The following is a 14547-nucleotide window of genomic DNA, read 5'->3' on the forward strand; positions in this document are numbered from 1 at the left end:
CACTTACTCCCGGTCATTTCCTGGTCGGGGGTCCACTACTCTCCATGGCGGAGCCAGAGTCCAGAGAGGATGTGGAGTCCATCCGCAACCGCTGGCAACGGCTCAAGGCTCTCCATCAGCATTTCTGTGTGCGATGGAAAAACGAATATTTGAAGGAGTTGCATAAGCGGAATAAGTGGCAGTCACCCTCACGCGATCTCCAGATCGGTGACATGGTGGTCATCAGAGAGGAGAATATACCACCACAAGAATGGCGCCTCGGGCGTGTGCTGACCGCTTGCCCAGGTGCTGATGAAAGGGTCCGTATGGTAGACATCCAGATGTGTCGTGGTGTTTTCCGCCGACCAGTTGCAAAGCTGGTCCTCCTTCCTATGGGACGCACGCTCTGAGTCGCCCATTCTTCTCTCTACTGCCATCCACTATCCTGTGGTATTCTCTTCCGGCTTAGGCTATTCATCCCGCCATGTTCTTCATTTAATCTATTGTTTTACCGTTTGTTTTTCTCTTGTTTCGTCTCTTGTTTCGTCTGCTTCATCTCATTACAGTTCACCATGGCGTCCTCCAGAAGCTCATCCTGCTCCCTCTCGGACGAGGTATGTTTGAGAAGGCTCTTCTCCCCAGCACGCCCCAGTTCGCCTCCGACTGCCGGCTCTCCGCCGAGACAAGTCGCCCAGATGGAGACGGAGCCCTCCCCAGCACCGGTGGCACCGGTTACTCCGCGTGGAGTTTCCGTGCCTCGCCGGGCCGCCCCAGCGGGTGGGTATGTGCCTGCCGGCACAAACTCGTTCCGCTGTAGGGTGTGCCGCGGTGTCCATGCACTGCGCAAGTGCCCACGGTTTGCCCAGCTGACGCCAGAGAAGCGGCTCCGGGCAGTACTTGTCATTAAGTACTGTCCCAACTGCTTGGCTCATCAGCACTCCGGGGGCACTTGCCGCAGCTGTGGACGGTGCAGGCATTGTGGTGAGGACCACCACACCATTCTGCACATGCGGGACCTCAGCTCGAAGCAGCGGTTGGCGCGACAACCGAGCGGCCGACGCGACCAACCGGCACCCTCCATACCATCATCATCCCGGATGAACCGGCCCACTGCCCCACACACCAAGCCCGTGCCTGGCCCCGCCATGTCATTGACGGCACTACTCCAGTGCAAGGGGGTGAGTATTCTCCCCACGCCGCGGTCTGGCTAGACACAGGAAGACGGCCTTCGAGGCGCGAGTGCTCATGGATCCGTGCTGTCCCTGGCGCAGTAGGAGTGTGCACGGCAACGTTGCGCTCCAAGACGTCACCCATGAGCCGGAGGTCGTCTTCAAAACGGATCCGCAGCTCCAGACAACGACGCCCACCTGGACTGTCACACCAGCCGGGCCAGTTTTTCAGCAACCTTGTGTTGGCTGACAAGGACTGGATCGGCTCGGCATCGGTTTCGGCAGTCTTGGGGGCTGATGTGTACCGGACGTCGTGCTGCCGGGTATCCTCCCGAGCCAAGGCGGACTGCCTATGGCACAGAATTCCACGCTGGGCTGGATTCTGTCAGGCACGTGCTACTAGCCGTTTCGTTGCAATCCCAATATTGCAAGGGGAGAATGTTGATGCGAACGCATTGCTAAGTGAGTGGCACACCTCCGCTCCGCCGACCGAAAAGCACTCAAGCTTTTTCGCTCACTGGCAATGCGCTCAATGCGTAAGAATGCACTCAAGCTCCAGTGCTCTCAGCTTCTCTCTCCCACAACTCACCACCGCTGAGCGCAGCTTGGCACATTAGATCGTCGAAATGCCGTCGGCATTTTTCTTATAGTCAGTTCAAACCAACGATTCATTACCTGCGGTCTAATTACCCCCATTGTGCGTGTACAACAACCCGCCAAGTTTCATAATAAATATACTTTTGTTATAAGAAAAACCGCGAGTGTTGTTATTTCGAAAAAGGAAGAACTTGGATACTTTCAGCGCCCCACGTCATCATCTTCTATTTTCTGTATTGTCCGATTGTTCGTTTTGTCGATAGTCGGCGTCTGGGCGTCTCAATCTTCTATGGTCTGTATCTGTCGTTTGCTCATGTTGCCTAATTCGCGCTGATCGTCTCCTTACTAAACGTCGCTGACTATTTATAATCTGTTCGCTTTCCCTATACTCCTGATCAGCTCTACGATTCCTTGCATTACTTTCCCTCTCTTCTACAACAAAATCGTTATTTTCCCTATTTCTTCTATTTCTTAACTGCCTAGAGCGTGCTCTTTGTGATGCAGACTGTCTACTAACTCGTGGCATTTCTACTTAAATATTATAATTAATAACTACTAGTAATTGTTATATGCTAATTATATATATTTACTAAATCAAATTAGACAAAATTGGAAAATTTTGCAAATTATTAATTATGAATTTTTACATACGGTGTTTCTCCTAGGGAGGGCACGATGCAAAGGAGATAGCATCGATACACGATACCCAATGAACGATTATTTCCCTAAAATATCGATTTTTATGTATATCGGTATTTGCAAAATAAAACATCGATGCATTTCTTAGCATCGGTGTCAATAAGATTATCAGAAAATGTCGCTCAAAAATCAATGCTGGGTGCATCATTGAGTTTTGTAATAGGTTAGGTTAGGTTAGGTGGGACCGGCTGCCCCTGTACGGGGCAAAGCATGGACCAGTAGAGGTCCGTAGCTGTACCGGTAGCTTATCTACGTCTCAGAAGTCACGCAGTATGGACGCCTTTTTAGCAAAAGCCAGTAGCATCCTTGAGGTAGCCGTGAAACGTCCCGAAGATCGTTGTGGCACGGCGAATTAAGGTATTTCAACCGGAGTCGGGATAACGCTGGGCATCTACAGAGAAGATGCTCGAGTGTTTCCTTAACCCGGGCTCGTTGCATTTCCTGCACTGATCACTGTTCGTGATACCCAGCTTTACAGCATAGACAGCCGACAGACAGTGACCGGTTAAAATACCTAGCATTAGCCTGCAGTCTTTCCTTGAAAGCTGCATGACGAAATTGGTTAAGTTTTTATTGGTAGAGGCACACATCAGCCTTGCAGTTTTGCACGAGTTGGCATTGCGCCAGCTAGCGTCCCACTGAAGTCTGGAGCGCACCTCAATTTCCTGCCTAGAGTTCGCAGGGATATCGGAACATTGCACATGTTACCGACATCGAGCCCCACTCCCTCTTTGGCGAGAGAGTCTGCGATCTCGTTGCCATCGATGCCCTGGTGGGTTGGGATCCAATAGATACGCACGACCGCAGACGCGTTCAGCGACTCTATTGCTCTTCTGCTGTCCAGGACAACTTTGGACTTGACCACATCAGAGTATATTGATCTTATTGCAGCCTGGCTGTCAACAAAGATGTTAATAGAGTTATGATTACACTGTAAACCCCGAGCCAATTCGGCAGCCTTGCCAATGGCGAAAACTTCCGCCTGAAAGATGCTGCAGTGGTCTGGGGTTTATAGGAATGTTTGGAGACCGGGTCCGGGCGGTATACAGCCGCTCCGACACCATCATCCATCTTCGACCCGTCGGTGAAGAGGTTGAGGGCTTCGGGAATGCATAACCCTTCCCGCCAGCAGTCCGGTTCCAAGATTATTGTTTTAATATGGTCAGTACTGGTAAGGGGATAGTATAGTCCAGGTCTCTACTAGTCTCCCTACCAATGGCGCTGTGACCATAGCCTAACAGACCAGATTGCCTGTTGCGGCAATCCTTAGGGACGATTTTGCGGCTATGGATTGCGCGTATAGGTTCAACGGTTCGACGCCAGCTATTACCTCGAGGGCTTTAGTTGGCGTCGACCTGATAGCGCCTGTGATGCACAGTAGCGCTTGACGCTGTGTCCTTTCCATGATGGATAGGTACGTCCTTTTACCGTGGCCTGCCACCACACTATGACACCATAGGTGAGGATAGGGCGAACAACTGAGATGTATATCCACCGCATTAGATTGGGTGAGAGGTCCCAAGTGCAACTAAGCATCTTTTTCGCCATGTATAAGGCTCCGGTGGCCTTCTTCACCCTTTCTAGCACGTTAAGCTTCCATGACGGTTTGCTGTCCAGAACCACACCTAGGTATTTTACTGCTAGGCTCGGCTTTAGGATGGTGCAGCCTATTTTTGGGGGACCACGCAGGTACCTTATACCTCTTCGTGAAGAGGATAAGGTCCGTTTTGTCCGCGTTAATGCTGAGCCCGGCTGATTCGGCCCATGCTTTAACTTCCGTAAAGTAAGTTCCATTACGGGTGGACCAGATTCCAAAGGAGAGGCGAGAGAACCCCACCCTGGGGAGTGCCACCTCGCACTACCTTTGTAATGGCCGCATCGCCCCACGTAGCCACCACCCACAGTGGGCGATTTGGTCCCGCTAGCGGCATTTAATTCAAATTTTCAAATTTAAAAATCCGTTAATATTTTTCACATATCGATAGCAGATGCTTTGATTAGATTTTTAAAAGCTTTTGAAAGCTCTACGATCACCTGATCATCAGCTGTGATCGGTCAAACACACCATATGATTTCGCAAAGAGCTTTACACAATTTTTTCTCTTTGCGCGCATGGAATTTGAGTTCCTCGGAAATTTACAATTTTTGGTGAATTTGTTAGAAGTTTGGTTTTTTATTATATTCAAGGTATGTATTTTCAAAAATCAATGTTTGTGACCGGTCTATAAATGTGTAGCTCATAAAACGTAGTGGTAATTCAGTGTATTAACAACTAGCCCGGATTAGCGTACACCTGTCTTTCGTGGAGTAGAACTTAATTTGTTCAACTAAGCTCAGTCTAACTCCTTTATTAGCCGAAAGTGTGAATCAGTGGCGTCCAAAATGTGTTATATGAACTGCTATTATCTGCTAGCCTTGAAACTATGGTACTTTTTAAACACAGTGTTAGTACCAAAAGCGATATTTTTAGTATTGCACTCAGAAGTCATCCCATTTTTTCCATCATCCCATCATTTTTAGATAAAGTTTATATATGAAATATGTTAATTGAAGTTCAAATAAAATAAAAGTACAACAAAATTTTAAATTTAAAAATAATTTTTTAAATTAAAAAAAAATAAAAAAATTAAAAAAATTTTTAACTTAAAAATTCTATGATTTTTCTGATCAGTGAAAAACCGACTGAAGATATCTATTTTAGTTTAGAAGTTATTAATTAAATGCCGAGGGCGGGACCAAATCGCCCACTGTGCGGGAGCGACGCTTTGCCAGAACTTGCTGCTCTATTGCTGCATTCGTGTGTGTTATATTTCGCCTACGTGATGTTGCGATTCGAGCCGCTGAAGGCAAAACTGTCTCGAGATTGTTTACGGTTCTGTTGATGTCATCTTCGTCGGTTAGCTGTAGTGTAAGTTCAAGGTGTGAACTTATGTATTTTTGAATTTGAGGCAGTTTGTGCTGATAGAGGTTAACATGACGGGGTTGTCATTACTAACTGGCTGTTGGTTTAGGCTAAAGAGTACAGGCGAGTGGTCTGATGATAGAGCCGGGAGTAGTGATAGTAGTTACAACAGCCGCTAATCAGATTACGTGGGATGTTTTTGTAACTGCGAAGTCAATCAAGTCTGGCAATTTTCTTGGATCACTAGGCCAGTGAGTGAACCAGGGAAACGCAGTCAAGTTTGTTTCTAGGTTTTATAATTGCTTGATACAGCTGTCTTCCTTTCGGGGACACGAGGCGAGATCCCCAGTGCGTGTGCTTAGCGTTATAGTCTCCTGCTGCTATAAAGTAATTGCCTAGCGAGTTGAAGTAGTCAATAAATTGGGCTTCGAATATCGTAAAGCGAGAAGGACAGTATACCGCGGCTAGTGTTATATTGTGACAATCCAACTGTATAACGATAGATGTGGTTTTAATCAGTATTCCAGTGCCTCCATGGTTTGTACTGTAGAACAAATAGCCTCGGATGTGGAAATTGTATTTGTTGGTAAGGTGGTTTTCTGCAAGTCGCATTACGTCGATTTCATTGTCATTCATTAATTGTGCTAACTCAATTTTGTGCTGTGGAACGCCGTTGGCATTCCACAGTGCAATGCGTAACGGACCCATTGATTATTTTGAATGCTTTGGAGCATCTGAATCAAAATATTTTGATTTGTCATCAGACTTTGCATGGTTTTCGCATAAAAGCAATGAAATCCTCCATGCTTTGTTGCAGTCTGAGTATCATCGTTTCCATTTTATATTCTATGTGCTCTACAGGTTGGTAATTGACTGTAGGTGGTGATTGGTCATTGCAAGTATTCGATTTTATAACGCTTGAAAAGCTTACGTTATTAATTATGTTGGAACTACCGAGTTATGACCTGGCTGCTGACGAAAAGAAAACTTCAGAAGTGTAGTTTTCGGTGTGGTTTCCTCCGCAGTTACTACATTTTTAGTGGTTGGGTCCTTTTGTGCTTTCAATTCAGCAGATGTATGCAGTCAGTGAGTAACTCGAGTTCGATCTCTGTGGTTTTAAGCATAGCATCCCACGACTATGTAGTGTAATAATGGGGTCAAGATTGTAAATTAAAGAACAAATTGCTCTAAAATTTTGGAAAACGTCTGTTAACAATAAAACATCAGTTTTCAAATACAATTCTAAGTATTCCTTCAATGATCGACAATTGAAATGATACCATACTTGGATGGCATGAGCGTAATCCTCTTCTGAGCATTCTGACTCTGTTAAATTACTAAAGAACTTAGACCTTGGTGGGAGAGAAGTTTCTTCTAATTTTTCATCACAATCTAAATATTCGTAGGGAAAACACGAATACACGAAACTACATATCCTGCGAAGTAGTTCAAAATCTGAGTTGTTTGTGTACTGTGATTTCAGCACATTAAAATTGTCCTGACTCAAATTCCCCGCGAGTGTGTCTAGACTAGAGGGCATGAATCTGATAGTATCCAAAAACCTGATTTCTAACGTATTTTTCCGAAGAGGGAGATATTTAGAAATTGATATAAATAATTCCTTATTCAAAGGAATAACATTTATTTCCCCTCAATTTCTCCAAGTTCATTAACAAACAAATAAGAATCATATTTGGGGAAATTGTGAAAAATACGGGGATATTTTCAAATTTATTGAATGTACTTACGATGAAATATTTTTAATCCACACATAGTGTCCATGAATACCCGCCGTTGGTCCGTCGACGAATAATAAGTTAATGGCGATTCTCATTTCCAATCCATCGCAGTAAAGCGGTCCAGTTATTTTGTAGATTCCTCATCATACCCGAAAACATTTAAACTGATGTGAGGGTTTTGTTGAGTGAACTCTTTTATTTTTCAATTTCCATCGGGAATGTTAATCCATTGAAGTCAATACTTACGTTGTTCACCTCAATTATTGGGGACGTGATCTCAACACCATAACTATTGCAATGGTATGATCTACTTATTGGTTTGAGGGCCGATATAATTGCCCACTTAAAACAGAAGGCATCTTTGTTATGTACATTAACAACTGCCTTTATATTTTTAATTTAAGCGGAAGCTCAAAATGATTTGATCCTTTTGTCGGATCACATTTATCCATCCGCTGTCCTTTTCCTGAAACTCACTCATCTTTGCGTCTATCACATTTTTATGCGATTCAAAGAAGTGGAGGAAGTTAAATCCAGTCGTAACCAGAGACATTGTGCTCTGGAATGATTTTATTTCTCGTTGAATATCATGCTCTTTTATTAGCATGTACTCAGCAAACAACTCAAAATTGCATTTTGTTGAGAGGTGGGTAGTCATCACGCATTCCAAGTGAGGAATCAGTGCTAATCCAGCCTTACTTAGGAATTAAATGGGCATCCCAACATCCGCTCCGTCGTTCTCAAACATATATTGGAGAATACGTCCCTTGTATCCATTCACAATCTGCTTGATTCTTCCGTCCACCGGACGGATAGAGTTGTATTTATGCAACTCGGTGCGAGCGTGGAAATGCCATTGCATACCTGCAGGTAGGTAATGCTGGCAGGAATAGCAATACTCCTCATTGATGGTGTTGGTAGTGTTGTTGAAGTTGTTGGTATTTTCGCAATTCATTGTTGATGCTTTTGTTTGTTTTTGTTTTATTGGTTGAATGTAAAAAGTTTATTTTGTTTGTAGTATTGGTTTTAAAGTATTTGATTGTTTATTGTAAAATTGATTTTACAATGTTGTTTAACAATTATTATTGAATTTTAAAATTTGTTTAAACAAACTTGATTTCGAAAGTTACTAACAATTTTCACTGCACAATTATAGTTTGTTTTCGACGAGGGTTTTATTGTTAATGTTGAAGTTATAAACAATTTTCACTGCACAATTATTCCCTTAACAATTTTTAAATATTGTTAACTTTGGAGAATCGCGGAGCCGACACAAGCTAGAAGTGATTTTAAGGACTTTGGGTTTCTGGATGAAGACCGAGGAAAACTGAATATTGGGCGATTGTCGGTGAGTATTCATGGTGTGCTGGCCTCATTGCACTGCGTTACCGACTTTTTCGTACATTCGTCACGTCTTGGTTATAACATTCGGCATTTCTTTCAGATTTTCTATTTTATCTTCAACTGTCTTGGAAATGGCGTTGTGCTCTCGTGTGAATTCCATCACGTTCCCATCCTTTTTAACGTTCATCACGTGATCCTTCCTCCGCTCCGATTTCGAATACATTCGAATTGATGAGATAAGTGAGTGTGGCGCCTTCGATCGTTATACAGGTAGCGTTGAGCTTCCGAACATATTTCATCACGTTTCGCAACGTTGATTCGTTTTGACGTTCACGTATTCGATCGTCTCGGATGTGGCGTTGCGTCACGTTTCCGTACTTTCGTTTCGTAACGTTGACGTATTCGATCGACTGCGACCCCGACCCCGTCCCCGATGCCATCTCGCGACACGCGACCTCGACCCCGACCCCGACCCCGAATCCGAAGATCGATAACGGATTTGTGTGACGAAACGCACCCGACCCCGATCCCGATCCTTTCATCGCAACGTCAGGGGTCACGTCCGATTCGTCGCACAAATCCCACACTTGACATTAATGACAGGTGACCCTAATTAACACTTCCTTGCACAAGAATTAGATGTGTATAGAAATTTGATATTCAACTACTATCCACTACAAAGCACTACAAGTACGGCCAAACGGAAATATAAGCGAGTTCTTTGTCACTTTATGAATACTTACAAGCATATACATATATATATATAGTAATATATCCACCACCAGAATAATTTCTCGTACGTGACAAACACTCATAATTATTCCCTATCTTCCAAATTCTTTCCCACAAGTCAAATCATAAACATAAACACTTGTCGCGACGGCACCGACTGTCACAAATAGAAAGATCCTATTACATTGGCGATCGTGCCACTTCCAAAATCAAAGTCCATTAAAACTTTCCGTTTGCAACTTGAGGACTCAGCATTACTGCACTAACACAAACACAAAACATCACACGTATGTTAGCCCTAAGTCGTAATAAGAACTTTCATGTTAGAGCCCAACATATTGTGAGCTTAGTTTTTAAGACACTTTCCTCATTCAAGACGCGTAACCCGCGAGTTTATAAATAAAAATAAAGTAGTCTATTAAGTAAACAAAAATAAAATCCTTGCGTTTTATTTTTTACTGTTCGTGCACCGCGAACTTATAATTGGCGCAGCCGGTAGGATACGTCGATCTAGTTACTGAATCAACAAAGTAGTCGTGAACCGCTAGAAGGACTTTAACATTGTCCCGGGAGAACGCGTCCAAGTTGTGAATTAGCCAAAACGTATCCGCGAAAAACATCTACGTGCGTGAGTGCGTTATTAAACGGTAATACAAAAACCTTGTAAAAATCCGTCATAATAAAATCTCAAAACCCGAACCACGTGTGCAAATCAATAACAATTCAAAAATGGCAACCGAATTAACTGAAGCACACTTAAACCAGTGTCTAAATCAAATCAAACACGTGCCAGCGTTTGATAACGGAGCAGAAAACTTGTCGGCATTTATAAAGAGAATAGATTTCATTCTGTCTCTATACCCAACAACTGATGTACGCCAAAGCAGCGTAATCTTCGGTGCTATTGAGCGACAACTGGATGGAGAAGCCTTGCGTACATCCCAGATTACACAATCCAACAATTGGATGTCGCTGAGATCGTCCTAATCGAGGAATTCAAGACGCAGACACCTTATGAAGAGTTACTAAGAAGACTATACAATACCAACTGGAATGGAAGCCTACGTAAGTTCGTAGAAGAGCTCGAGAGAAAATCCTATATTATTAGCAATAAGTTAGCACTAGACACTGACGGTAGCACAGCAATAATTTATAAAAATGCATTAAAAATAACAACAAAAATGTAATAACCAGAAAATTACCAGACAGGATATACATGACCTTAGGAAGGCATGATATAACTTCAATAAGCAATCTAAAAGCAGTTGCTCAAACAGAAGGCATTTATGAGTCTTATGAGACTCAGAATAACCATAAAAGTGAAAACAATAGTCGTAGGAATCAAAATAAATCTTACGCAAACTATTCAAACAATTCTCATTCAGATGATTCGTCCAATTCAAAACCACAAACTAATTACTCAAATTCAAATCAGAATAATCAAAATCTTCACCAAGAATTCAATAAAAACTAAAAGAAGCTCAAACACAAAACCCTTATAACTATTCGAGGGATACTTCAACAAGCCGTGGGCCTAACCCACCGGTAAAAGACAAAGAGAGAGCCAAAGCGGCCAGTTCAAAATGGAGCATGGTGAAAATTTTCATCAAAATGCCTCGGAACTAAATGCAGAACAAACACACCATACATAAGAATCAAAATGAATGAAGTGAACCTAAAATGTATCATTGATACAGGTTCCTCAATAAACCTTTTAAAACAAAATACTTTCAGTTTTCCAATTTATAAAAATCCAATCAATGTTCAAACAATTAATGGCACTACCGAATTATCAGAAAGTATACTTTTTAGTCCCAGCAGACTTTGCCCTACAAAACAAAAATTTTACATTCATAATTTCTCTGAAAATTATGATATGCTATTAGGAAGAGAATACTTAAAAGCCAGTAAAACCCAAATTGATTACGAAAATGGCACAGTTACATTAGGAGAATATAAATTTACATTTCAAAACGAAGAAGAAAATTCTGAAGAAACTTACACAGAAGATTGTGCAAATCCACCCTTGACCGAAGATAGGCCATTCAACTTCGCAATCGAAGATGAATTAAAAGAGTGTAATGAGTTCAGACGTGAACATCTCAACACGGAAGAAGTAGAAAAACTAAAAAGGTTTTACATGAATTTCGCGATATTCAGTACCGGGAAGGTGAAAATTTGACTTTCACCAGTACGATTAAGCATTCAATTCAAACGAAACACGAAGACCCAATATATAAAAGACCCTACAAGTATCCACAGGCTTACGATCAAGAGGTCAATAAACAAATTAACGAAATGATAGAGCAGGGCATAATTAAGAAATCAAAATCCCCTATTGTTCACCCATCTGGATTGTTCCGGTTAGTCATTGACTACCGAAACCTCAATGAAATAACCATTGACGACAAATTCCCCATACCAAATATGGATGAGATCCTAGACAAGTTAGGCAAATGCCAATACTTCACTACGATCGATCTTGCAAAGGGTTTCCATCAAATCCAAATGAATCCCGACTCAATTGCAAAAACTGCCTTTTCAACCAAGCATGGTCACTACGAATTTACTCGTATGCCCTTTGGGCTTAAAAATGCTCCAGCGACTTTCCAGCGCTGTATGAATAACCTACTTGAAGATCTGATTTTCAAGGATTGTCTAGTTTACTTAGATGATATTATTATCTACTCCACTTCATTGGAAGAGCATATATCATCCATTTCGAAAGTCTTCTCAAAACTTCGGGAAGCAAATTTGAAATTACAATTAGACAAATGCGAATTCATGAAAAAGGAAACTGATTTCCTCGGGCATGTAATCACCACGCAAGGTATAAAACCAAATCCAAACAAAATTAAGGCAATTGTTGAATTCCCAATACCAAAGACACTAAAAGAAATCAAATCATTCCTAGGTTTATGCGGATTTTATCGCAAATTTATACCCAATTTCGCAAGTATTGCAAAACCCATGACAACAAAGTTGAAGAAAAACGCCACCATAAACATAAAAGATCCCACTTATGTATCAGCATTTGAAAAATTCAAAGTTTTAATAACGTCCGATCCGATACTAGTTTATCCAAATTTCGAGAAACCATTCTCATTGACTACAGATGCTAGCAACTTTGCTATAGGCGCTGTTCTATCACAAGAACACAAACCCATTTGCTATGCAAGTCGAACTTTAAACGAACACGAATCAAACTATTCAGCTATAGAGAAAGAACTATTAGCTATCGTGTGGGCAACCAAATATTTCCGTTCTTACCTATTCGGTAGAAAATTCCAGATCTTAAGCGATCACAAGCCATTAGTTTGGCTCATTAACATTAAAGAACCAAACATGAAATTACAAAGATGGAAAATCCGATTAAACGAATACGATTATCAAATCAAGTATTTACCAGGAAAGGAAAATAACGTAGCAGATGCACTTTCACGTATAAAAATAGAAGAGAATTTCTTAGGAGAAGATGCAATTAGCACAGGAGCAACTATACATAGTGCTCAAGAGGACAGTCAATATCACATACCAATAACTGAAAGACCTTTAAACTACTTTAACAGGCAAATAGAATTCATAAAAGTGACGATAATAAAGTTGAAACAACTCACTATTTTCATAAACTTAACATTAAAATTTCTTACAAGGAAATGACTAACCAATATGCCAAAGATATGATAAAGGAATATCTTTGCTCGAAAAATAGTATTGTCTATTTTCATGATGAAATAGATTTTCCAATTTTTCAAAGAGCCTATTTAGAAATAATAAGCCCAAGTAATATAACTAAAATAATGAAAACAAGCTTAAAATTAATTGACTTACAAACCTTTGCAGAGTTTAAAGAATTAATTTTAAAACACATAAAAATTGTTACATCCAGGTATAGAAAAACAATAAATTGGTTTAAGGAAAAATATTATTACCCTGATTACCAGAAACTAATACAAAATCTAATTAATGAATGCGAAATTTGCAACATAGCTAAAACCGAACATAGAGATACAAAACTCACGTTCGAGATAACACCCGAAGTACTTAATGTTAGGGATAAATATGTTATAGATTTTTATATGATAGATAAGAAACAATTTCTTTCTTGTATAGACGTTTATTCCAAATTCACAACATTAGTTGAAGTTCAAAGTAGAGATTGGTTAGAAGCTAAAAGAGCTTTACTAAAAGTTTTCAATGAAATGGGAAAACCCATAGAAATAAAAGCAGACAAAGACTCAGCATTCATCAGTGCAGCTTTGCAAATTTGGTTACAAGAAGAAGGCATAAAAATTAACATAACAACAAGTAAAACAGGAATATCAGATATAGAAAGGTTTCATAAAACTATAAATGAAAAGTTAAGAATAATAGGAAGCGACGATAATATTGAGAATAAAATTACAAAGTTCGAAACAATATTATATACTTATAATCATAAAACAAAACATAAAGCAACTAATAGAACTCCAGCAGATATTTTTATTTATGCAGGAACCCCTGAATATAACTCACAAGAGAATAAAGTAAATCAAATAAATAACCTCAATAAAAACAGAAGTGATTTTGAAGTAGATACACGATTTAGACAAGCCCCATTGGTTAAATCAAAACCACAAATCCTTTCAAAAAACAGGTAACATTAAAAGCTCGATGAAAAACATTACGAAGAAACGAATAGAGGTAGAAAAGTTACACATTATAGATCGAAGTTTAAAGAAGAAAGTAATTAACAAAAGTAAATATGTTAATTCCAGCCCAAGTGACGAAACATCCTAAATTACTGATGTTACTTATATTGTCAATTATTTGCACAACCGTAAACGCTCAACAAGTTGAAGTAAATCCCATTCAAAATGATCAAGGATTCATCCTATTTGAGTCAGGAACAATTAATTTACCAATATCCTTCGAACATCATTGCTTAACTATAAACGTAACACAAATAGAGAACTCTTTTGATTTATTATTAACTCAAAGCCATATCTTTAATAAGTACCCCCAAATAAAATATTTAATGAATAAATTAGAAAAGCAAATGGCAGGTATCAGAATAACAAGTCGTGCTAAACGAGGTTTATTCGATTTCATAGGATCATCACTTAAATTCCTTTTCGGCATATTAGATGAAGAAGATAAGAAACAATTTGAAAACCAAATTAACATTATTGCCCATAATTCAATTCAGGCAAATAATCTTAATGATTTTATAAATACATTTAATCAAGGTATTAATATTATAAATAATCAAAGCAAAATTTTGGAAGAAGAAAACAATTAAATTCATTAATTTTAACATTGAACATTTTACCGAATATATAGAAGATATCGAACTAAGCCTACAATTAACTCGCTTAGGAATATTTAATCCAAAATTACTTAAACA

At 40.2% G+C, this 14547-nt stretch overlaps 1 protein-coding gene across 1 annotated transcript in view; it reads left to right on the plus strand.

The window, feature by feature from the left end:
• Nucleotides 1–551: 551 nt before the first annotated feature.
• The window catches only part of LOC132797914 (uncharacterized), a 66558-nt gene continuing 52562 nt past the window's right edge, over nucleotides 552–14547 (plus strand). The window contains exon 1 of the mRNA XM_060809667.1: nucleotides 552–1157. Coding sequence (XP_060665650.1) covers nucleotides 552–1157 — 606 coding nt within the window. The remainder of the gene's footprint in view (nucleotides 1158–14547) is intronic.

The sequence above is a fragment of the Drosophila nasuta genome, unplaced genomic scaffold (genome assembly GCF_023558535.2).
Source record: "Drosophila nasuta strain 15112-1781.00 unplaced genomic scaffold, ASM2355853v1 ctg31_pilon, whole genome shotgun sequence".
NCBI classification, from domain to species: Eukaryota; Metazoa; Arthropoda; class Insecta; order Diptera; family Drosophilidae; genus Drosophila; species Drosophila nasuta.